We start from the raw sequence: 23,263 nt of genomic DNA, 5'->3' as shown, positions 1-23,263 counted from the left end.
CAGGGTCGGTGTCAGGAGCCGGGCCTGTGACTCTTCTCCCTACAGGGTCGGTGTCAGGAGCCGGACCTCTGACTCTTCTCCATACGGGGTCGGTGTCAGGAGCCGGGCCTGTGACTCTTCTCCCTACAGGGTCGGTGTCAGGAGCCAGGCCTGTGACTCTTCTCCCTACAGGGTCGGTGTCAGGAGCCGGGCCTCTGACTCTTCTCCATACCGGGTCACATGACAGATGGGGGGTCGCCCCCTCTCTTTCGGGTCACATGACAGATGGGGGGGGTCGCCCCCTCTCTTTCGGGTCACATGACAGGTGGGGGGGGGTCACCCCCTCTCTTTCTCACATCACATGACAGATGGGGTTGCCCCCCCTCTCTCGGGTCACATGACAGGTGAGGTCACCCCGCCCCTCTCTCTCGGGTCACATGACAGGTGAGGTCACCCCCCCCCCTGTCATGTGACCCGAGAGAGAGGGGGGGGGGAGACCTCACCTGTCATGTGACCTGAGGGGAGACCTCACCTGTCATGTGACCTGAGGGGGTTGTATTGGTATACATGTAGGGGGATGTGGTGTCATTCGTTACTTATAGATACATCACTTGTGCTGACCTCCATTGTCCTGATGCGACAGTCCGCACCGTAATAAGAGGCGGACATTTTATCAGGTAAGATATCTTCAGAGGCCGATGCATAAGCAGATCAGTCGCCCGTAGCGGCCGTGGTGGTCCGGTCCTTGGTGCGATAGGCGCTTTGTCCCTCCCCGGACACCATATGAGGAGCCTGAGCCGGTGTCCTGGGTGGTCACTAGGCCGGCTCTCCCATCTCCTTCAGGTAACTCCATCACAGGCCCCGCCCCGCATGCTGCACGTCAAGTATATGAGCAGGACTGCATGATTGACGTTCTGCGTTGAACCAATCAGCGTTAGGGGGCGGGAGCGTATATAAGCGCTGGCCGGGGTCGGGGCGGGGCAGTCGCTGAGTGTTCGGGTTCGGTGTAGTCTGGGGCGGTGGTGATCGGTATGACAGGAGGGGCGCTGCTGTAGGAGACGGGAGATACTATCGGGGGGCAGGCGTTATGCATTGGGGGTCTGTGTGATACTCGGCTCACTATAGGGGAGCGGGGGCAGCTGTAGGCGGAGCTCTGTGCATCGTGTCCTGCGCCTGCATCTCTATCCTCATCTGTGTCTGCTGAAAATGCTCTTCTGGCACACACAGCCTGAGCACTACAACCAGCACCCGAGCGGCAGCTACCTGCGGTGAGTGCGGGGCCACAGGGAGGGGGAGTGGGGAGTATGGGGGGCCACTGGGAGGGGGAGTATGGGGGGGCCACAGGGAGTGGGAGTGGGGAGTGTGGGGGGCCACAGGGAGGGGGAGTGGGGAGTATGGGGGGCCACAGGGAGGGGGAGTGGGGAGTGTGGGGGGCCACAGGGAGGGGGAGTGGGGAGTATGGGGGGCCACAGGGAGGGGGAGTGGGGAGTGTGGGGGGCCACAGGGAGGGGGAGTGGGGAGTATGGGGGGCCACAGGGAGGGGGAGTGGGGAGTGTGGGGGGCCACAGGGAGGGGGAGTGGGGAGTATGGGGGGCCACAGGGAGGGGGAATGGGGGGCCACAGGGAGGGGGAGTGGGGAGTATGGGGGGCCACAGGGAGGGGGAGTGGGGAGTATGGGGGGGCCACGGGGGGGGGGGAGTATGGGGGGGCCACAGGGAGGGGTGGGGAGGGGGAATGGGGAGTGTGGGGGGCCACAGGGAGGGGGAGTGGGGAGTGTGGGGGGCCACAGGGAGGGGGAGTGTGGGGGGCCACGGGGGGGGGGGAGTATGGGGGGGCCACAGGGAGGGGGAGTGGGGAGTATGGGGGGCCACTGGGAGTGGGGAGTGTGGGGGGCCACGGGGGGGGGGAGTATGGGGGGGCCACAGGGAGGGGGAGTGTGGGGGGGGGGAGGGGAATGGGGGGCCATGGGGGAGTGGGGAGTGTGGGGGGCCACGGGGGGGGGGGAGGGGGAGTGTGGGGGGCCACGGGTGGGGGGGAGTGAGTATGGGGCCCCTGTCGGGGAATGAGGAGCAGGGGTAAGTGTGGGCCCCTGTAGGATTGGGGGGGTTAGTGCGGGGTCCTCAGAGTGAAGTTTATACAAGTGTCCTCCATCCTGTGGCTTTCCAGCTGTTGCGGACTACAACTCCCAGGACACCCTGACTGCCGGCCATGCTGAGAGTTGTAGCTTTGTAGTCAGGATGGGCTCCAGCAGTTTATAGGGAGGTTGTACTCTGCTGTGGTGATCTGTTAGGCCCTGTTCACACCTCCATAGTTCTGTTATGTGCGTACAGGACCTAGGGCAGACCTGGACTTATGCTACAGATCACTATGGTCTGTGGAGCGGTTGCTGGATGGCGGAGCACTACTGATGCACGGTCATAACGGTCAGTGACTACGGACGTGTGGCTGAGGCCTTAGTGCTCCTCGCTGAGACCCCGGACAGCCCAATCCTCATATTGTATCCCAGCGACCCCCGCACATTACTCACATGGGTCCATAAGCCCCCGATCACCTGATAGGCCCAGGGTTTCCAGGTGGTCTCTGTTGGGACGGTGGGCATCAGTACAGTGCCCCGCATTGTTTGTGTCTCTAATATTTGGGGGACGTTGGCGGTCTGCTGGCGTCTGTCCCCTGGATAAATCCCCCTGGGTGACCAGCAGAGATCTGATCACACAGGCAATGGAACGGGACTGAGATTAGAAAACTGCAGAACTTTTCATTATTTATTGATTTTTTTTTTAATAAAGTGATCAGGATCGAGCACCTGGGGGGGGCGGGGGGGTTGGAGTCTTAAAGTGACTGTACCACCAGGCCCAGGCTGAAGCACTGGAGCCGGCCGACCCACCCTTAGTGGGAAAAAACTCCAGCCCCTCCATTAATTGACTCCATTTGAATCAATGGAACCCTATCATAGAGGGGCGCGGGTTTCCTCCCACTAAGGGTGGGTCGGCCCGCATCCAGTGCTTCAGCCTGGGCCTGGTGGTACAGTCACTTTAACACGACTCCTACCCCTATAGTGCTAAAGTAGTCACCAGGCTAGATACAATGAGGGATGATCCAAACCTGCACTGCATGCACTATCACACCAACAGATTATCCAAAAAATCTGTCTGATAATCTGTTGGTGTAATAGGGCCCTATGTGTTCTGCATCCACCAGGAACTGTCTGTCTTGTAAATCATGTTGCTTTGCCTGATGCGATGTGTTGGTCGTGTTGGATTGGCTGATTTCCCCCACGGTCTTGTGGGTCGTATTGGCTGATGTCCCCACCGGAGGGTCTTGTGGGTCGGTCCCCCCGGTCTTGTGCATAGTTTTGGGTTGGCCAATGTTTCACACCGCACAACCCCCCCATCGCGTGGGTCGTGTTGGGTTGGCTAATGTTCTCCCTGGTCTTGTATCTTGTTTTGGATTGGCTGATGTTTCTTCCCCCCCCCCCCCCCACCCCCACCCCAGTTGTGTGGGCCGTGTTGGGTTGGCTGATGTCCCCCCCCCCCCCCGGTCTTGTGGCTTGTTTCGGGTTGGCTTTGTTTCCGGTTTCGGGACTGGTTCCTATAGATGTACTGCAGGGACTATAAACGCATTGAGGACCAAATACTGCCTGAAATATAATGTGAAATATACTGGGTTCACACTACGTATATTTCAGTCAGTATTGTGGTCCTCATATTGCAACCAAAACCAGGAGTGGAAAGCACAGAAAGGATCTGTTCACACAATGTTGAAATTGAGTGGATGGCCGCCATTATTTCAATATAACAGCCGTTGTTTTAAAATAACAGCAAATATTTGCCATTAAATGACGGCCATCCACTCAATTTCAACATTGTGTGAACAGAGCCTTTCTGTGTTTTCAATCCACTCCTGGCTTTGGTTGCAATACTGACTGAAATATAGGTAGTGTGAACGCAGCCTAAAGGTGTTTTTATCTTGTATCATGAGAATAGGGACCCTGATCTGCTTGAGCAAATACATAGAACCCCGGGGTTATCAGAAGCGCGGATGCTCTGGGGTCGAGAGGGCGGATTTGGAAAGTAAACATGGAGTCAGTAGATTAGAGTGGTGAACATTGCTCTCCAGGGTCCTGCAGCAGGTGAATCGGGGTGATCGCTGCACTTGCTCCAGCGTGATCGACGCTCCCTGGAAAGCTTGGCAATGAGGGGGTGTAACGGTGGTCACAGTGAATTAGAAACAGATTCCGCTGTTACTTTTTTGGGTTTCTATTACACGGAATGTTACTTATTTGTATTGCCCTTTCGCTGCTTTCTATAGGGTTTTGTCTGCAGTAAGTGTGTAATAACCATAAATTATTGGCGTGATCCTTCCCTGTAAGGCCCTTCTGGCTCCAGGCCTTTAAGGCTGGGTTCGCACTGCGTTTTTAGCATACGTTTAACGGATCCGTTTTTTTTAACCGACAAAAAAAAAGTGTCAGCAACGTTTTTGTGTCCGTCAAAAAAAAGGATCCGTTTTGGTCAGTTTTTTTTTTTTTTTTTTTTTTAATGGAAGTCAATGGAAAAACGGATCAAAACAGATGCACACAAAAAACGGATTGCAAAAACGCAGTGTGAACCCAGCCTAAGCCGCACTCGAGGATGTTCCTGCGCACATGTTCCTGTGCACTCAGATGCAGTTGTGATTTTTCTTATAAATTCTCAGTGTTCTGCCAGGTGTAGCAGTAACACACCCGTGGCCCCTTTGTCTAGGTTGGGGTCCTCAGGCTCTTCCCATAGCCGCATACCTACGTTGCTGTGTCCCCTGTATATAGTATTGTAGACCATAGTCACACCTGGGTAGCTTGGTGTTTGCTGTGGGGTGTAGTAGTGGTCTTTGGAATGCTAGGGGTTAATAAGCTCTGCCAGGTATATAGACCTCTGTATATTTGGGTCTGTTATATAATCTTACAGCGGTTCCTGTAGATATGACCTGTATGGGTAACATCGCCCGTCTTGGGCTCCTAGCCGCCGCTTTCCCGGGTTTTTGGCACAGTATGGCGCTGATGCAGCTGAAGCCTGACTTTTCCATACTTATTGCCAGATCTATTTATGTCCTTCATCCTCCATCAGGGCTGCGGAGACGTGCCAGGGCCGTGTGCGCTGCCAGTGTCTGTGTCCTCATCTGCCATGACCCAAAATGTGTGGTGACCTCCCGTCACCTCTTGTATCGCGCAGATGATATCTGGCTCCCAACAGAGGAGGATCTGTGTGATCACCGCCCTGCGCCTGTCACCCTGCGGACACCGCCGCTCTCTTAATGTTCCAGCATTGTGGTACTGAGCGTGTCACTGCCTCAGCTCTGCTACACCGGGACAGGCAGAAGCCACAGGCCACGCTATCCTATCCCCGTAACATGGAAGACTGTTATACTTAATGGTTATTGTAGGAAGACGTCAGCCCATGTTCTGCCTGATTAATACCAAAACAATGGGGGTAATCTGTTATAACTAAAACCTGGATACCCATAGCAACCAGGCACTGCACAGCCAATCACAGCCCAGCTCTCACCAGAGCAGTATAAGAACTGAAAGATGAGCACTGGTTGCCATGGGCAACAGTCACCACACAGCCAGTCACAGCGCAGCTTTCACTTCACCAGATCATCATATATGGTTGCCATGGGCAACATTATGACCACACGGCAAATCATAGTGCAGCATTCACTTTACCAGAGGATCAATTATGGTTGCCATGGGTAATAAAATCACCACACAGCCAATCATAGCGCAGCTTTCACTTTACCAGAGCAACATATATGGTTGCCATGGGCAACAGTCACCACACAGCCAGTCACAGCGCAGCTTTCACTTGACCAGATCATCATATATGGTTGCCATGGGTAATACAATCACCACATCGAGGCCTCGATGTTCTCTTCTATGTGGGGGTCACCTGTTCTGGCACCAGGTCACAGACGACTGAACTAGATCCGTGTTTTCCGTTTTCCGTGACTTGCCCTCATTGTGCGGCAATACTTTGTTATGGCTGCCTGTGATATATCATGTGATGTGGGGGATAAGATTGTGAGCAGAACTAATATGGCGACTACCAGATGAAATGGTCGACCCGTTTACTGTCTAGACTTATTAAGAGGTATCCAGGATTGAAGAGACACAGCTGTATTCTTCCAGAAACAGCGCCACTCGTGGCCTCAGTCTGCGTGCGGTATTGCAGTTTAACTCTGTTAAAGTGACTGGAGCCAAGTTGCAATACTAGACACAACCTGAGGACAGGAGTGCTGCTGTTTTAGGTACGAAGCAGAATCTTTATTCTAATCCTGGATAAAGCCTGTGTTCACACTATATATAGCCTCCATGCCAGGAAAGCTACTTGCTGTACAGTGGCATCGGCCTGATGTATATTCACTGTATACCTGTGACATACAGGATAAACGTGGTGCGACCAGAGCTTTACATATATTAAAAAGTGTTGCCAAGCATCCAAAATCACACAATCCTTTGTTGGCACCACAACATGTCGTGTATCAACCCACGCAGCGCTCTTCACATGTACCGCACCCTTTAACAATGGATATTTAAGGTGCCCATCCAATCAGTAACATTGAAGGAGACATAATGAATTAATTGTGATTGGCGGGGTCACCGAGGGTGGGGTCCATGTGAAGGAGAGTGCCGCGTGATGTCCGTGTGCTCGCCCCGCGCCAATACAGAATTGTTTTATTGGTTTTTGGAATCCTTTTCCAACATCTGGGGAGAAAGTCAGTGAGTACTGATCTCCATATGTGTGTGGTGTCCTCATAACATCCAGCTGTGGGGTGAGGGTGCGTACAATGTGGACTGAGGGAATCGCAGGTAGGGGTGCGCTTGGTCAGGACTGACATGCTGCAGATTTGTTGCTGATTTTCCCAATTGGTTTAAATAGGGAAGTCAAAATCTGCAGGGAGTGGGTCCAGTGTGAACACCCCCTTAGGTCTGCACCACATTGGGTTGAAGTTTAAATAGAATCAATTAGTGTATTGGAAATACACGGTTACAGATCTGCAGAATTTCAGCTGCAAAATCAGGAGGCAATGGGTAAAATCCTCAGCAGACGTGCAGCACACACTGACCTGCAGAGGGAGTTCATTGCGCTTTTACCTGCGGCATGTGAAAATTTAGTAAAAGCCCATTCGCAATTCTGGTGCTTTAGTACTGGCAACTCTGCTGCAGCATACCCATCTGGCATCACCCTGCCCCCGCTATACACTGTCCGCCAGGTCGGGCTCATTTGGGCACTGTACGCTGTTGTGTGGCCGCATATAATGGATGTTTCTAAGGATCCGGTGTCACATTCTCAGCCCCAGAAGAGAGGCCGTGTCACAACTTGTCCATCACTGCAGTTCCAGGGAGTGAAAAAGGAAAAATTTCCCCTAACATTGACCTAAATAAAAAAAACTTGTTTTATAGAGAGAAATATGAGCAAAACCTTTGAATCACTTAATTTGACTCCTAGTTGATGATTACAATAATAGGAAAGCTTTGTAGCAGCTGTACGGCATTGACCATAGTTTGTGTGAAACTGGTAAGAAAAAGTGTAAGATTCTGATCCATCAATGTCTGGGGGTGTTGCTGGATTGGTGGTGGTGGGGGATGCGCTTTGTGTTCGCCATCGGGGAGTGGCGTGCTGTGCGTTGGCTGGAGCAGGCGGTTGTCGGTTGTCTGGTCACAATTCTTAGGTATATGGGCTCAGTCGTTCCTAAAACCATGGATGGCGCTCTCCCGCAGTGGGTGCAGTCGCTTGTCTATTTAGGAAAAAGTAATTGTGGTTTTTAGCTGCTACTTGCCCGATTTTTGAGTCTTCTGTAATGGCCATGGTGGATGCATGGGGAACATTTTGTTTAAAACCTTTATATTCAGTGCTGGGACACCCCCTGGGATTTGCAAATTTGTGGGTTTTGTTCCTGACCTTATTGTGAAACTCCAATTTCCAGAACTTTTTTTTACTGTAAAATTAACCATTTCAGTCACTGAAGGCTGTAATTCCTGGGTGGGGGTGCTTTCCCTTTAATAAAGACTCTATGTTGCATGTTTTACATTCGGGTGTTAAGGTCTAAAACAAGGTCTCTGGGCTCACGTGCCAGAGACGCGGAGTGCACGCCCTTCTGCATTCTGGGTAATATATATCAATTTTCAGCTCTTGCTTGAACCGGATCGATCCTGAGCAGAGCGGTCACATTTTGTTGAGCGTGTTTCATTTACACATAGGCAGCCAACATCAATCTTCACGATGTTCTGGATTATACAAGTTATGCGGAAAGTCAACTTTCTGCTAATGATGCAAACCTCGGAGATTTAAAGGGGTAAAAATGAGAAATGTAAAGCCGGGATTTGGTGAAGTTGGGATCCAGCAGGGGGATTATGGCCGCGAATGTTCCTTGTAACGTGGGATCTGCATAATAAAGTGGATTAAGTATTTCGCTGTGAGGCGTCCTGCTGGGTCCGGGGTCGGCTCTGCAGAGCAGCAAAATGAAATTTTGGGAATTTGGGCCAAGTGATGACGTCATCAGATCCGCACTTTTTATGTCGGGGGAGGTACATATTTAGTCGTTTCTGAGCGAGTCAGGATCTTCTTCGATCCCCCACCATGTGTACTTGTGTTTTGACGCCCCTCTTTTTCTCATTTTAGAGACGTCCTTACCCTACCAATTTTTAAGCAAGAGGAACATCATCACCTCTCCCCTGACACGGATGCAAAGCTGCCCCCCTTCCAGTATGTCCTCTGTGCAGCTACCTCTCCAGCTGTTAAACTGCATGAAGAGACTTTGACGTATCTCAACCAAGGTAAGGACCTGGAGGTTCCCCGCCCTGTGTGTGCATGTAATAAACCAACGTAATGACCAAATATCATGAAATGTTGTCTTTTTGTATGAAATTAACTTTTCTTATTACCTGCAGGATCTAAGCCTTTTTATAACTGAAGGACGCAGATGCACACATCTACTAGGTGCACGGGAAGACGAGACAACCCACCAGCATTGATCTCCTAGCTTACTACCATAGTGTGGCATCACTGTTATGGCAGGGATCTCCCCACCTGCCCCGTGTGTTGCCCACACATGCTCCATTATTCCCTCTAAGCTCTAGTTTATTCCACACATTACACAAATGCTGGGACTTTAGCCAGTGCACCAAAGGGTCTGTGGGAGTCTTTGGTTTGCAGAGCGGGTATATACCTCTCAACCTGTATTCATCTACATTTTATTGTAAGAGCCAAAGTATCGCACTGTGAAAGTGCCTGTAAGTGACTATCCAGCTGTAAGATTTTATAGCCTCACTAGTCCTCCCTCCTCTAGTGCTGTACGGGCTGACTATACAGACATTGTAGAGCGGTGCTTACCCCTATGGTGAGTTCATAGATCCCTCTGTGTCTTCCATGATGCTGACATAGAAGAGACCTGATTGCTATGTTTAGAAATGTTGCCCGGCAGGTTGCTCCTGATGTCAGTATACCTCAATAGTCCCCTGTAATGTGATCCACATCTTTGTCTTTTGGCTATTCTTGTAGGATACAGTATTTCATCTTCAGGGCTGTAATACCTTACACTACATGAGCTTTCCATGGTGTAGGGGGGTGGGCACTGCTTACTGTACTGTAGATGTTAGGCTGGGGGCCCCATCTCTCTCTACTATATAAGCCGTTTCTCGCAGTCAAGTAGTTTGGATTTCAGGGAAACGTTGCCCCTAAACCTTCCAGCTCCTCTTCTATCTAATGCTTTAAAGATCAGCTCTGCTGCATCCAGCTTCATAACAGTAAAGTCACAAGTCAACCTGCTCAATGTAGTGCAGAATCCGCCACTGTTGGAAGTGACAGATTAACCCTTCATGCTGGTTGCGGCCAATAGTTGAGTAAGATGCAGCGCAACTTGTTATTAACACACTTTCCAGGGTTTAGCCTCCCCGTCTGTGTTACATAGTACTCCAGTGCTCATAGTACTCTAATGTCAAATGAACAGAAAGCAGACGCACAGTCGTCACAGAATGTTACTTCCCTGTAGGACACCATTGATGAATTGTAGAGAGATAATTTTTTGAGTTCTAGGCTAAGATGCAGCATTAACCATGTTGTATTATTGATGGAGAAGACTGACAGAATACCTGTGACCTCCATCGTCAGGCTTCTCAGAGGCTGGCTGCCATCTTGGTTGGCTTGGTCTAGCATGCACGGGGAGTGTCGCATCCTCTTTGTTCAGTGAGTCCTATAAGAATTCATTAACTGAGCCAGTACATGTGTAGCCAATAGTGCAGGATATCCTGTGTGACCACAGCTTGCCGGTGGAGACAGAACTCATAGGATTACAGGATAGTAGTTGTATTAGGTCAGTGAGTACATGAACATGTCGTCATATTACCTGTAGTGTGCATGTGCCCTATGGCTACTGCTAGGCGTATAAGAATACTTTGAGATGGAATGAATATGTACGAGTTGGTGATAAGATGCCTGCGCTGCGGTCTCCACCTTAACACCAAGCTGTCATATCCCGTTCCAGGATTTCTGGTTGCACCAGGCCTGTCAGTCACCAGTATCATTCCCCAGCAATGACTGTCTCAATGGGGTCATGAAGCCTTTGGCTTTCCATCGGTCGGCAGAGCTGTAACGTATGAGTTGTAGCTCCGGAGCTGGTGAAGAGCCACAGGCACCTTGTATGGAGGATGGAAAAGCTTTTACCCACAATTCTATCTGCTATAATTTGTCTACACCTGAGTTTCTTCAGGGTTCTAAGTAACAGATTAGCAATTTTGCTACGGGATCAGATGCACTTCATGTCAGAATGTGGCTGGCGTGGAAAAAAAATGCAAAAATAAAAACCCAAAAGCAAATGGAAGAATCTGAGATGTGTGAACTCTTCTCCTCTGCCGCTGCTGGTGTAGCACCCAGGGGTCTAGTGCCCTACGTGTTTTGCCTTTCAGTGGGCTCTGAAGAAACGGACATGTGGCCCTTCCCGGGGAATCAGACTTCCAGTGACATTATATGAATTCAGTCATTTCTGGGGACCCCGGTGCATTGTGTATGACCTGACCCCGTCTCTCCGCAGGACCGTTCGCCGTCGTCCGCTCTTTATGATTTTTGTGTAGTTGTCTTTCCATATCTGAGGGAGTGTTTTGTTTTCCCAGTTCTGACCTGTTTTCTTTCACCTGTTTCCCTGTGGAGAAAAGCTTGTACTTGAGAAAGAATTGGCCTGCTTGTGATACTCAGAAACCCGCACCCTGCTTACCATTGTGTAGGTGGGTGGGTAGAGAAAGTCCTGATGTACAACATGTGGAGGTGATGCTAAAATTACTCCCTTCTCACAGGTATCTATTTTGCTTTTCTCCCTCTACCTATTTGCATTGAGACATATACCGGAGGAGGGTCCATTCTCATTGACCTGCTCGTAGGGATCCAGAGCTATATGACCCCCCATGAGAATAGATCATGAGTAGAAAGCTGTAACTCTTTATTTTTTTTTTTCTTTAATGTGTTGCATGTCTGTGTGACTCGAGAATCATGAGTGTGCGAGTGTGTGGTGTAACACGTATGGCTGAGCTGGATGTTACTGACCTGGCATTGTGTATTTGCATCCCCATAGTCCAGGGGGGATTCCCTGTCTTGCCTGATGGGAGTGATTGGACCGGACGTGTGACTAAATCGTGATGTGACTGCATGTGCCGTATATACCTGGCTGTCATATAACTTAGTCCTGTCCTATTACATATTGTCACAATAATCTACACATACTAGAGAGTCCGCTCATTGCTTCTCGTTCATTGGTAATTCTTCTTCCGGCATTTGCCACCTGATGTCGCAACCACGTTGTCAAACAGATCTGGGGATTCATGTCCCATCTCAGGTTGCTGTGTAAGTTTTTAGATGGAGACTCTTAAGAATCATCCGCTTCTAGACGCTCGCTGACAGGTGAGCCCCCCCTCCCAGCAGATACCAGAATTGCGCTCTTGCCATCTTGTCTCGGTGACGGCACTTGGCAAAGGACTTGGCCGCTGATCTGGAAACAAAGTAATTGCACGGTGCTGGTTTAATTACTAGGCAGCAGAGGTTTTATAGGCAGCTGCTTTGTCATTGATGGGTGGAATAGCCTGTTACCTGGAACACTCTGATCCGCGGGCACTTTATTACTTAATGATCGAGGGTCACACGTGTGCCCGGGCAGCGCCCGCTATGACTTTCTGATCTGATTAGCGCCCTTTGTTTATCTTATGGATTGAGCCGTTCACAATCTTGGCCGTCTGTTTGACTTGGGTTTTACCGTTCAGTATGAGCCGTGCATGGTGCGTCTGGAACATAAGTGCAGTCATCTGTGCACCCGGTGTAAGTGCATGCCTCATGTATCAGTGCATCTGATACTCCAGAGCTGTGACCACATGTATGTCAGTCGGGGGTTGTCTCCTCGTTTCTTGTCTGCTCTGGTGGATGAAGGACACCTACCTGTGTCAGCCCTGGAGCGGTGGGTGTAATGGTGGTCCAGGGGCCGCTCGTCTGTTCTCTGTATGTCTCGTTCCTCTGTTGAAGTGACTGCTGCTGCATGCTGAGTGTCTGCCTATGTTCTCTGTGCTACACACCTTGTGTCCTGTGTATCTGCATGTCATTAATATCCATACCATATTCTCCTTTCCATATGTACTAGAAGCAGCTGTGTGACTTTTCAGGGAATGTGACCTAGCAAATCTGTCTAGTGAATCAGTAGCTGCATTTCTAATGAAGGCTGAACCAGCTTGTCTCATTTGTTCCAGGACAGTCTTATGAAATTCGCCTCCTTGACAATAGAAAATTGGGAGAATACCAAGAGCCAAATAGTAAACACATCAAGGTAGGAGGCTGGGGATGATGAGGTGTGTGGTGCTGTGTAACTCCAGCCGCAGCTGATCCCTTTCTCTTGTCTTACAGAGCATCATACGAGTGGTTTTCCATGACCGGCGGCTGCAGTACACGGAGCATCAGCAGCTAGAAGGCTGGAGATGGAGCCGACCCGGAGATCGTATTCTTGACATAGGTCCGTGCAGTAATAGAGCCTCAGTAAACTGCAGACAATGACTATCAGTTTTGTCCATCCTGGGCCGCTTCCTTTTTCCCTTCTTCCCCTGATGCTGCTTATCAGTCTTCTTCCTGACACTTCTTCCTCCTCATCATTCAGTCCTTTACTATAAGCTCAACCTGAATTCAGAGATGATCATAAATGTGTTTAACATTCCCTGCACAGATATCCCACTATCTGTCGGTATATTGGATCCCCGAGCGAGTCCAACACAGCTGAATACTGTGGAGTTCTTGTGGGATCCCAGCAAGCGAACCTCTGCGTTCATTCAGGTGTGGTGATTTACTGTATGGTAGATGGATTTTATTTAGCATAAACTGTACATTCACTTCTGATATCAGTTGATATAATTTCCATATTGCTTAGTAAATTATTGAATTATATACTGATCCTGAGTTAAATCCTGTATTATGGTGCGTTCACACCTACAGGATCTGCAGCAGATTTTCTGCAGCAGATTTCATTTAAATAACTGAACACAGCATCAAATCTGCTGCAGATCCTGTAGGTGTGAACGCACCCTTATACTCCAGAGCTGCACTCACTATTCTGCTGATGGGGTCACTTTTTACATACATTACTGATCCTGAGTTACCTCCTGTATTACACTCCAGAGCTGCACTCACTATTCTGCACACGTCAGAGTAGTATGTCTACAGCAGACTCTGCACAATTATAAATCTCCCCCTAAGCTTGCTGATGGTATCCAGTAACGGGTAAATTGTGGGTGCACATCTGGAGTGTAATACAGGTTATAATTTAGCATCAGTATAGAATGTATAGACTATAAAGTAACTTCCCAGGTCTCATAGTGTATAATGTCGTTGAGTAGGGGCTCAGGATAACAGACTTGTCCTCTTACATCTAGGTGCATTGCATTAGCACAGAGTTCACACCTAGAAAGCATGGAGGAGAGAAGGGCGTTCCGTTCCGGATTCAGATCGACACGTTCAAACAGAACGAGAATGGAGAGTACACGGAACATCTCCACTCGGCCAGCTGCCAGATCAAAGTCTTCAAGGTATGTGCTTGAGTCAAAGCACGGAGTCTGACAATTATGTGTGTTGGTTTTTATTATCCTGTCACTCTGAGATCTATAGATAAACAGAACGAAACCTAAAAATTTAAATGGATTCTGCCAGAAGTTTTGTAGTAATAAAGCTGCTGCCGTCTCTGAGTAGCCAGCCGGAAGGTTAGAGCATATGTATCTCTGATATACGCTTGGCATGACCGTATGAAGTGCATTTTATAGTCTAAGCTGAGCAGTCAGAGGTGGACTCATCCCCTGTGCGCCCTGGAATGGGAGTGTCCCTCACCAATGATTGACAGCTCTAGCATCCGGTCAGAAAACCAGTAGAGCTGTCAATTACTTGGGAGTGGAAGGGAAGGGGTGACTACAGGGAGCACAGGGAATGGGCCACCTCTCTGACCACTCAGCTGCTGCAGCTGGGGCTTTAAGATGCGGTTTTCTTGGTCATGCCAAGTGCATAACACATACGTGTGCTCTAACCTGCCTACTTGATTCATTACTTGATTGATGGCTTCATTAGTGCAAAACTGCTGGCGAATTCACTTCAGGTATGGAAATCTAATGTGATTTCCCCTTTGGAACTTCACTAAATTAAATTTACTGATCCTTTATAATACTCCAGAGCTGCACTCACTATTCTGCTGGTGGGGGTCACTGTGTACATTGGTAGTATTACAGCCTCACTGCAGTATAATAAATATTTTAAGGATCTCCCCTCCCCTGTGTTTTTTTTTTTTGTTTTTACTGTGAATACGGTTGGAAAAAAAAAACAGCTTTTTAGGCGGCACGTCTGTGTTAAGGGTGGTGCTCGTAGTAAGAAAAAAATTCTCGTAACATGCTTCAAAAAAGTTTTATTGTAGAAGAATCATCAGAATACATAGGCCGAAACGTCCCGTCATATGTATTCTGATGATTCTTCTACAATAAAACTTTTTTGAAGCATGATATGGTGAGTGCCGAGAATGCAGTTTTGATGCACACGCTTCAGTAATTTCTTTATTCAGTTGTATGGAATTGATTGTCCGATTTCTGCAAAAAGTCTGTCTGTGTTGAGATGCCCTCCCGGGGGGTCGGTGACTGGTGGTGGGTAATGCATTGACATAGTTGCTGATGTTACGCAACCCTCTCCTCTAGGACACATCTGCACACGTTCCTGGCTGCAGCGATTAAGCGTGTCCGTAACAGGAGCCCCGAGATGGGGGCCGCATACTTGTCATAACTCTGCTCCCAGCGTGCAAACATTCTGCCGCTGCTCCTCCTCACTCTGAGGCTCTGGTGCAGCCGCGCTGGTCGGCCTCCAGGTTTTCCTTTAGATTCAGCCAAATGTTGTTTGAAGTTAAATATTTAACCAGTAGAATACAGGAAACCTCCCAGCAGTGCAAATTCCGGGGGAGGGGGGCTGTCCTGGCCTAAGCTACACAGTGTGAGAAGCGGCACCCTCTACAGACTGATGGAAAGGCTCTATGGGTCGTATATGGGCAGTTATGTGATAATGCCCCGACCAGAGGGGGCGCAGTGACCCCAGATGAGAATATGAAACAGTCTGTGTGTGTGTGTGTATACACATATACATACACACGCAAACACACACACACACGTGATAATACCCCGACCAGAGGGGGCGCAGTGACCACCATATGAGAATATGAAACAGGCTCTGTGTGTGTATATGTGTGTGTGTGTGTGTGTGTGTGTGTGTATATATACATACATACACACACACACACACACACGTGATAATACCCCGACCAGAGGGGGCGCAGTGACCGCCATATGAGAATATGACATACTAAACTGTGTTCTTGATGCAAATAAGAGGCTTTAATTCTTCTCAGACGGAGTGGGTTCAGTGGTGTCGGGTGTTTAATGTTTAGTTTTGTCACTAACCTACATTAAATACGCTGTATACTCCTGCAGCCTAAAGGAGCCGACCGGAAGCAGAAGACCGATCGCGAGAAGATTGAGAAAAGGACCGCGCAGGAGAGAGAGAAGTACCAGTCATCCTATGATACCACCATTCTGACAGAGGTGAGAGGTCGGGCTCCATGCACAGGGTTTCATCTTGAGTTACGTCAGGTCTTATGGCCTTATTACACTAAACCATTATTAGCCGTGCCTGGCTGTTTACTGGCCGCTCCGGCTGATAATCATTCGGTGTAATAGGTAAAAGACAACAATCAGCCATTGTGCAGAATGTCAGCTGATCATGGTCTTTTAACAAGTATAAGCTGCCAGATCATGACAGCAATGGTCTGCCGCACATCGCTCCGATGATAGAAGCCGCCGCTAACTTCAGTGGGCCACCCGGACAATCTAAGGATCATCTGGGCAGCCCCTCCCATTCTTCCTGGTCCCTGACTGCGTGGGGAACGAAGAGGAAGTGAGCACTGACAGGTCGGCGCTCACTTCCTTCTCAAGATCATGCTGTGTAATGGGGCCTTAAGTGTCTGACAGACAGGGGATGAAACTCTCAGCTGAGCGCTTCTCCGAGCTGAGGTTTTTTTCATCATTTAGAGGCTGGATCAGAGTTTGCACCGATCCTCTTACAGCATGGTTTGTACAGTGGATTGGCGCAGTCCCTTGTGAGTCCGGGGCTTCAGACTGCTCACTCTTCCCTGCACTGATACATTGTATCAGGAGATTTTCAGACAAGTTTCTTTTTGCCAAACAGAGAACATTGTGAGAAATGGAATCCATTTATTACAAGGCAGCAACATTTTTGCGATGCAGTGAATGAGCTTCACTTACAGAAGACAAAACTTTTTTTTTTATAATTCATCTTTATAGAATTATTTATAGAATTAAGTGTGAACACAAAGTGGCAACAACACAATATAAAAGATAATAAAAACATTAGAAAGCTATGAGAAGACAAAACCTTGTGCTGTTCCCCTCTTGTAGTGTTCACCTTGGCCAGACCTGCCCTATCAGTCCAACAGCTCCACCTCTCCTGGATACAACAGCTCCCCGAACAGCTTCAGCATTGGAGATGGGTATGTGGTTTTTATTTCCTCCATTATTGTAGGGTGTAGCCATTTTCTGTCTCGCCCTGTTTTGCTTCCTCATGCGGCTGACCGTGCAGGTGGGGTCTCGGCCAGCTGAGTCAGCAGGTTTTCAGCACCGCTCCTGTGGACAGCGGCATCTGGTTAATCTGCTTACTCCTGTCCGCCAGTCTGGATCCTGTTTCTCATTCTCATATTTCATGTTCTTTTTTAGCAATTGCTCTCCAACCCCTCAGGTGGAGCCTCCTCCTCTGCGAACTGATGTGAGTATGACAAAAATGTGCAACCTTTAGCACAGAGACACTGTGATCTGGGCCACCCCTGTAATGAATGCCTGAGCCGTGTATGTATGGTGGTTCTGCATTACGGAAGCCGCCATGTGTGTCTGGTGGGGAAAGGATTGTGCGACAGTCCCTGCAATCCCCCCCCCCCCCGGCTTCGGTTCTGCATCCATCCAGTGTAACCGTCTGTAAAATGACATGAGCGGCCTGTGTGTGCAGCCAGACCCTCCGCCATGCTGCACTTATACTCTATTTCTTTGGGGTTTAGTTACTTGTGTTGTCCTCTTAGTTTTATAATTTTCACTTTTATCTTTTATAGAAAACAGTTTCTGGATTTCAGAACGAGACTTGGAATCCGGAGGAGAAGGGAAAGGTAATTTGTCATTTTCTTCATCTCTTCTTGTCTGGGATTTTTGTCTTTTTAAGATTTCGATAATTGTGTTTTTTTTTCCCCTGCTGATAGCATCTTGTCCCTTCGGCAACCATCCAAGACGTGCAGCAGTGGCTTCAGCGAAACCGATTCCCTCAGTACTGCCGCCTGCTCTCCAGTTTCTCTGGTATGTTCTAGTCGGTCCATGCATAAGAGTTTCCCTTTTAAGAGTGTTCACAATCAGCAGGTTAGGCGCTCACTATTGCGCCTAGGGAGCTGAGGATGAATACAAGTTCCTTATCTTCATCCTCGGCGCTGTTTCAGTGCAGTTTGTTGTTTAATCCCGTTCACCCCCAGTGTGCCAAACAGCATTACTAGGCATGGTATTAAACTACAAAGAGCACATAAAGGGCACCGCCGCCGAGGATGAAGGTAAGAAACTTGCCTTCATCCTCAGTGCATAATAAGGAGCTGTCAGTAGGTTAGATGTATCCTTTTAAGTTTCCCTTTAAGACTATTTGCAATATTGCTAACTGTTTCCAGTAACTAGTAAAGAAGAGAACACGTGAATTAAAGGGGTTATCCAACGTTGGAAAAACATGGCCACTTTCTTCCAGAGAAAGCACTACTCTTGTCTCCAAGTCAGTTGTGGTTTGTAATTAAGCTCCATTCACTTAAGTGGTACTGATCAGCAAAACCTGCACCCAAACTGGAGATGAGACTGGTGCTGTCTCTGGAAGAAAGTGGCCATGTTTTTTTTTAACCTTCCCTTACCCGCACTGATTTGGGTCAGTGGTCCTGGAGGAGCCGGTTCCGGCCCTGGAGGCTGATTTATTTGCACACCTAGCAGAGATGTGAATGTCTTTATGTGGAGCAGCCTAACCTGATGATTAGGGGACATCTCTGTGATGCGTGTTCGCTGCATGCCGTGTGTAGCTCCCCATACCTTCCTGCAGTTAGTCTGTCAGGCAGGGGAGTGTTCCTGGCAGAACATTCCTGGCATCCATTGAAGCCTCCTAGGATGCAGCAGAGGGCACAGGTTCATGTTGCATAAGTTTTGGGTAGAACAAGATGTCTGAAGATGATCCTGGGGCCGCACCTTCCCATACATTTTAATAAGGATGGCCTGGTATTGTACTTCTAACACGTTACTCTGACCTCTGCAGGCGCTGACTTACTAAAGATGACCAAAGAAGATTTTGTCCAAGTCTGCGGCCCAGCTGATGGCATCCGGCTCTTTAATGCTGTGAAGGGAAGGTTGGTAACAGTGTCCTGTAGCCTCCAGGCCAATGTTCTGCTGGAGCTGATATCTGCAGGGAATGAATATCATGTGTCTTTCTGCAGGAATGTGAGGCCCAGGCTCACCATATACGTCTGCCATGAGTCTGAGCAGAACAGATCTCTCCAGCTGCACAAACGAGACTCCGGAGACTTAGCCATGTGTGGTAGGTGGCGGCCCCATGTTAACCCTTTATTGGATAACCTTTGGATTTAATTTTGCTTTATCTTTCCATGCGCCGGTTTGATAGGTGCAGCTGTTATGTAATGTGTAACCTATATGGGTGGGGAGAAGGCCAAAATCAGAACTTACACCTAGTGGCAGATCTGCGTCGCCATGGGGCATATGGAACAAGTTCCTTGAACATTTTGTCTCCTAATTCTAAGGATTTGTGTTTCCTGTCAGACAGGTTTCCCCAGCCACAAAGTACAAACTTTATTCCCCCCAAAGTTGAGCATCTGCAGCACGAGGCTTGGATCTGTAACTCCTCTGCTGCAGGATTATTATAGTCTGTTTATACCCGGCTGTATTTCTGCTGCTTGGCCTGGCTAACATTGAGCTCTTTCTGCAGTGTACCATGCTATATTCCTAGAAGAGATGACTGCCTTAGAGTTAATGGAGAAGATTGCCAACCTGTATACCATTTCCCCGCAGCAGATCAACCAGATATATAGACAGGGACCAACTGGAATCCACGTGGTTGTGAGCACAGAGGTGAGTACATGTTGGCTGGATTACCTCTTGCTCATGCTGGAAGTATGACCAAACTATTACAAAAATCCAGAAATCCTTCCCATAGATCTGGTATGTAACATTATTACTGGAGGAGAAGGTCAGGGGCAGTGTCTGGCTACCCCTGGGGAGATGGAGCTACATGCAAAACCTATGTAGACACCAAAGAAGTAGAAAACACCTAGAGATATTGAAACTTGCAGAATAGTGAGTGCAGCTCTGGGATATCAATACAAGTTGTAACTCAGAATCAGTAATGTAATATATGCACACAGTGACCCCACCAGCAGAATAGTGAGTGCAGCTCTGGAGTATAATACAGGATGTTACTCAGGATCAGTAATGTAATATATGCACACAGTGACCCCACCAGCAGAATAGTGAGTGCAGCTCTGGAGTATAATACAGGATGTTACTCAGGATCAGTAATGTAATATATGCACACAGTGACCCCACCAGCAGAATAGTGAGTGCAGCTCTGGATTATAATACCGGATGTAAATCTAGTAATGGATGTATTGTATTTACATATTTGCTCATCCTGTACTCATCCTAAATATGCAGACTGGGGGTTGTAATATTTTGTGTAAAGGTTAATATGAACTTTAACCATGTAAAGATGCTCCTGCTGTTGACATGTGACCTGGGACAGTATGTCAGGAATGTCCCCCACAGTCCGGATGATGGATGGCTGTGTAATGGATGCAGGACTGTTTCTGCTAGTGGTTGAGCGTACTTTGCTGTGTGGAATAATGCTGGAGGCTTTGAGGTGAGGCCGTGCTGGATGAAGTGATACGCAGACGGAGCTCAGAACTGAGTTTCCTGGAGTTTATTAAGAGGTCTGGCACGGGTGAGCCTTCTACATGGCGGCATTAATACTTCATTGCTTCAGCCCCTTGTGCAGTATATTCTGCCCAGAACCCACAGGGATTGCAGATATATGCAGAGGTGTGATGTAACATGTGGAGAACACCTTGTATGTGTGATCTGTGCCTGGAATGAAGGCTTCTCCCTGCCTCTGACCTTCAGTGTCCTATATATAGCAGGGGTGGCGCTCCTTCTGGGCAGCCATGCCTTCAGTAACGTTCTTGAGTTTTAATGGTCTTTAACTTTTTCCTCAGATGGTGCAGAACTTCCAGGATGAATCCTGCTTTATCCTCAGCACTCTGAAAGGTGGGTGCCCTGAACCCCTGGTGGTCTTGGTTGGATTTCCCTTTGTGCTGTGTCCCCCAGCCTGTGGCTTCCCAACTCTGTCAGGATAATGGGGTCTGTAGTTTCCCCGGAGCTGTGGGGCCACAGGTTGGAGAACACGGCCATATTACTCACGGCCTTACTAATCCCCGTGCTCTTTGTTTTGCAGCGGAGAACGGTGCCGGCTATCACATCATCTTAAAGTGAAATCCCAGGAACTGTCTGGATGAAGACTGAAACTTTGTTCTACACTGGGAGTATTGAACGGCCGGTGAACAAACTCCTGGTGCCTTATCAGCATGTAGCAACCTAGAACAGGAATACAGAATCTCTAATAAAAAATCCTTAGGCTTGTAGACCCGGTGCCCGGCGGGCGTCTCGTGGACTCCTCACGGCTGCGCTTTGAATTGTACAGATGTAAATATGTGAACCAGTCCTTGTATTAACGTCTGTGACCTGTGATCATGTAAATACCAGAAGCTTTCCAAACACTGGATCATCTCTGTATGTGGATGCGTCCCCCCGTCATTCTGTTATATGTGACTCTTAGGACCCCTCACTGACAGAAGGAATTGTACTTATATAGGATTTATTGTGCCATTGGGGTAGGCTCCTCTATCTGTGATGATGCTGTATACCTGGTACAGGCCATATCTGCTCTGAATGTATTGTACATACATGACATGGGAAATCCTCTCAATGCCCCTTCTCCTAATATGCTGCAAACTTTTTTTTTCTTTTAAATCCTGCAGACTCCTTATAAGCTTTGCATATGCTGCAAGTAACACTCGTAAGGTATTATGCACACTACACAGGTCATTGATTTAAGAGTCGGAAATCCCTTTAAACTTGAGTCTTACGAGAGGCGGGCTCATTTTCTAGTTTCCAATGAATAGTAAGGGGAGTCATCGTCCCCACCCCGCAATAAAATTTTAAATTTTGGTGCCTCAAGCTTTAGAAGCTGCTGGTAGCTTTGGGGTTTTGTGCCAGATTGCCCCCCCCCCCTCCCATAGGTGACTTAGGATCATGAGCGTATATGCTGTGTAAGCTATGGGTATGGGCTGGAGCGTGCATGGTCGGTGGTCGGTGCAGAATGTTGTGTGTAGCGCACATTCTTTTTTTTTTTTTTTTTTTTTTTTTTCTCCTTATGTGGCGGTGTTACTCACCTTTTTTATGTCTTGAAGTCGTACCTATCCCAACATTTCTCCTGGCAAAGGAATCCTCTGGTTTCGGCTTGTTACCCCCAACCCCTGGAGACTCGGCCACTCCTCTGGGGCAGGAACTCCATTACTTTAAAGTAACAAAGTAGCACTTATCGTCATGGTAACACGGTGTGAGGCTGGAGCTAGGAGGGTCGGCTGATGGAACTGCTACCGTGCCGGCTCTCCATAGAGTGACACTAAACGCTGCAGTGGAGAATTGTGGGTAATAATGAGGAATGGAACTAGTCTACATATCAAGGTTTTTTCTGTCCGTCCATCTGTTAGGTGGTGGTTTCTTGTCGTGGTGCCGGGGAGTGGACCTCAGCCGGTCTGAGCACTCAGGCTTTCTGTCTTGTTTCTTTTCGTATCTACTCTTTTTCTGGCAGAAGATCTGCAAGGTGAGGGTGACTGGACGTCGCTGTGGCTCATTGTCTTTCCTATTAGTGACTGATGATTGTATTACGGTGCCTGGGGAGGGGTCGGGTTTCTTATACTGTTTGCTTAGAAGTTTCTAGTGCTTTAGATTGGACATTTCTACACTTTCTATGCAATGAGATTGGTGTGATTGAACTGCTGGATGGACAGATGACTGAACCATTACTGCCAATGTTAGTCGCTTTTTCTACATGTAATGGATGAAGCATATTTTGCACTGGCTACTGATGTTGTACAGGGACGTTCTAGAACTGGAATCTGTATTAAATGCAAATAAACATTTGTACAAAACAGAAGAGACTTTGTGCCTTATTGAGAAGCCGAGACCGGAGGCGTCGAATCGCCAATGAAACAAAATATAAAACTCGCTGTAAAAGGGTTCATGGTGCATTAGGGAAGACTGCAGCGCTGTGTTCCTGCTGGAGGATTCACCGTCCGGCTGCACCTAGAAGGCGTCCTGCACTGCTGGTAATTTATAACCTTTCACTGCAGAATTTACAGCAAAAGCAACATAAGGCCAATGACTTCATGCACGTGGCCGTGTAATAGAACCGCTCTCACTTCCGAAGGGAGCAGGAAAGTTCATAAGAACAGGGTCACATATTGGTCATCCATTGGCGTAGCTGGGGCCATTAAAGTGAGACTCTGCCTTTTTATGTACGTCTGGTTTGCATAGTTGCCTTGTTCTATGGATGCATGGAGGCTG

The 23,263-nt window shown here is 48.4% G+C and overlaps 1 protein-coding gene across 1 annotated transcript; it reads left to right on the top strand.

Annotated features, from left to right (window-relative positions):
* The first annotated feature begins 964 nt into the window (after positions 1-964).
* On the top strand, positions 965-22,853 carry TFCP2L1 (transcription factor CP2 like 1). The gene is made up of 16 exons (XM_069982436.1): positions 965-1,247; positions 8,634-8,788; positions 12,734-12,810; positions 12,888-12,993; positions 13,201-13,307; positions 13,904-14,056; positions 15,983-16,093; positions 16,967-17,058; positions 17,282-17,330; positions 17,668-17,721; positions 17,812-17,905; positions 18,885-18,975; positions 19,063-19,163; positions 19,569-19,711; positions 20,851-20,902; positions 21,090-22,853. The coding sequence occupies exons 1-16, from the start codon at positions 1,186-1,188 to the stop codon at positions 21,125-21,127; spliced, it is 1,485 nt and encodes a 494-aa protein (XP_069838537.1). The 5' UTR covers positions 965-1,185; the 3' UTR covers positions 21,128-22,853.
* The last annotated feature ends 410 nt before the right edge of the window (positions 22,854-23,263 follow it).

Source organism: Dendropsophus ebraccatus, chromosome 9 (assembly GCF_027789765.1).
Source record: "Dendropsophus ebraccatus isolate aDenEbr1 chromosome 9, aDenEbr1.pat, whole genome shotgun sequence".
Lineage (NCBI taxonomy): Eukaryota > Metazoa > Chordata > Amphibia > Anura > Hylidae > Dendropsophus > Dendropsophus ebraccatus.
Note: the sequence above shows the minus strand (reverse complement) of the source record. Positions and strands in the feature narration are given on the sequence as shown.

Excerpts from the sequence above, each read along its gene's own strand:
- TFCP2L1 (XM_069982436.1), top strand. The coding sequence starts at position 1,186 with ATGCTCTTCTGGCACACACAGCCTGAGCACTACAACCAGCACCCGAGC. Across the intron at positions 8,789-12,733 it reads TTTGACGTATCTCAACCAAG|GACAGTCTTATGAAATTCGC; the intron begins GTAAGGACCTGG and ends CATTTGTTCCAG. Across the intron at positions 19,164-19,568 it reads CGGAGACTTAGCCATGTGTG|TGTACCATGCTATATTCCTA; the intron begins GTAGGTGGCGGC and ends CTCTTTCTGCAG.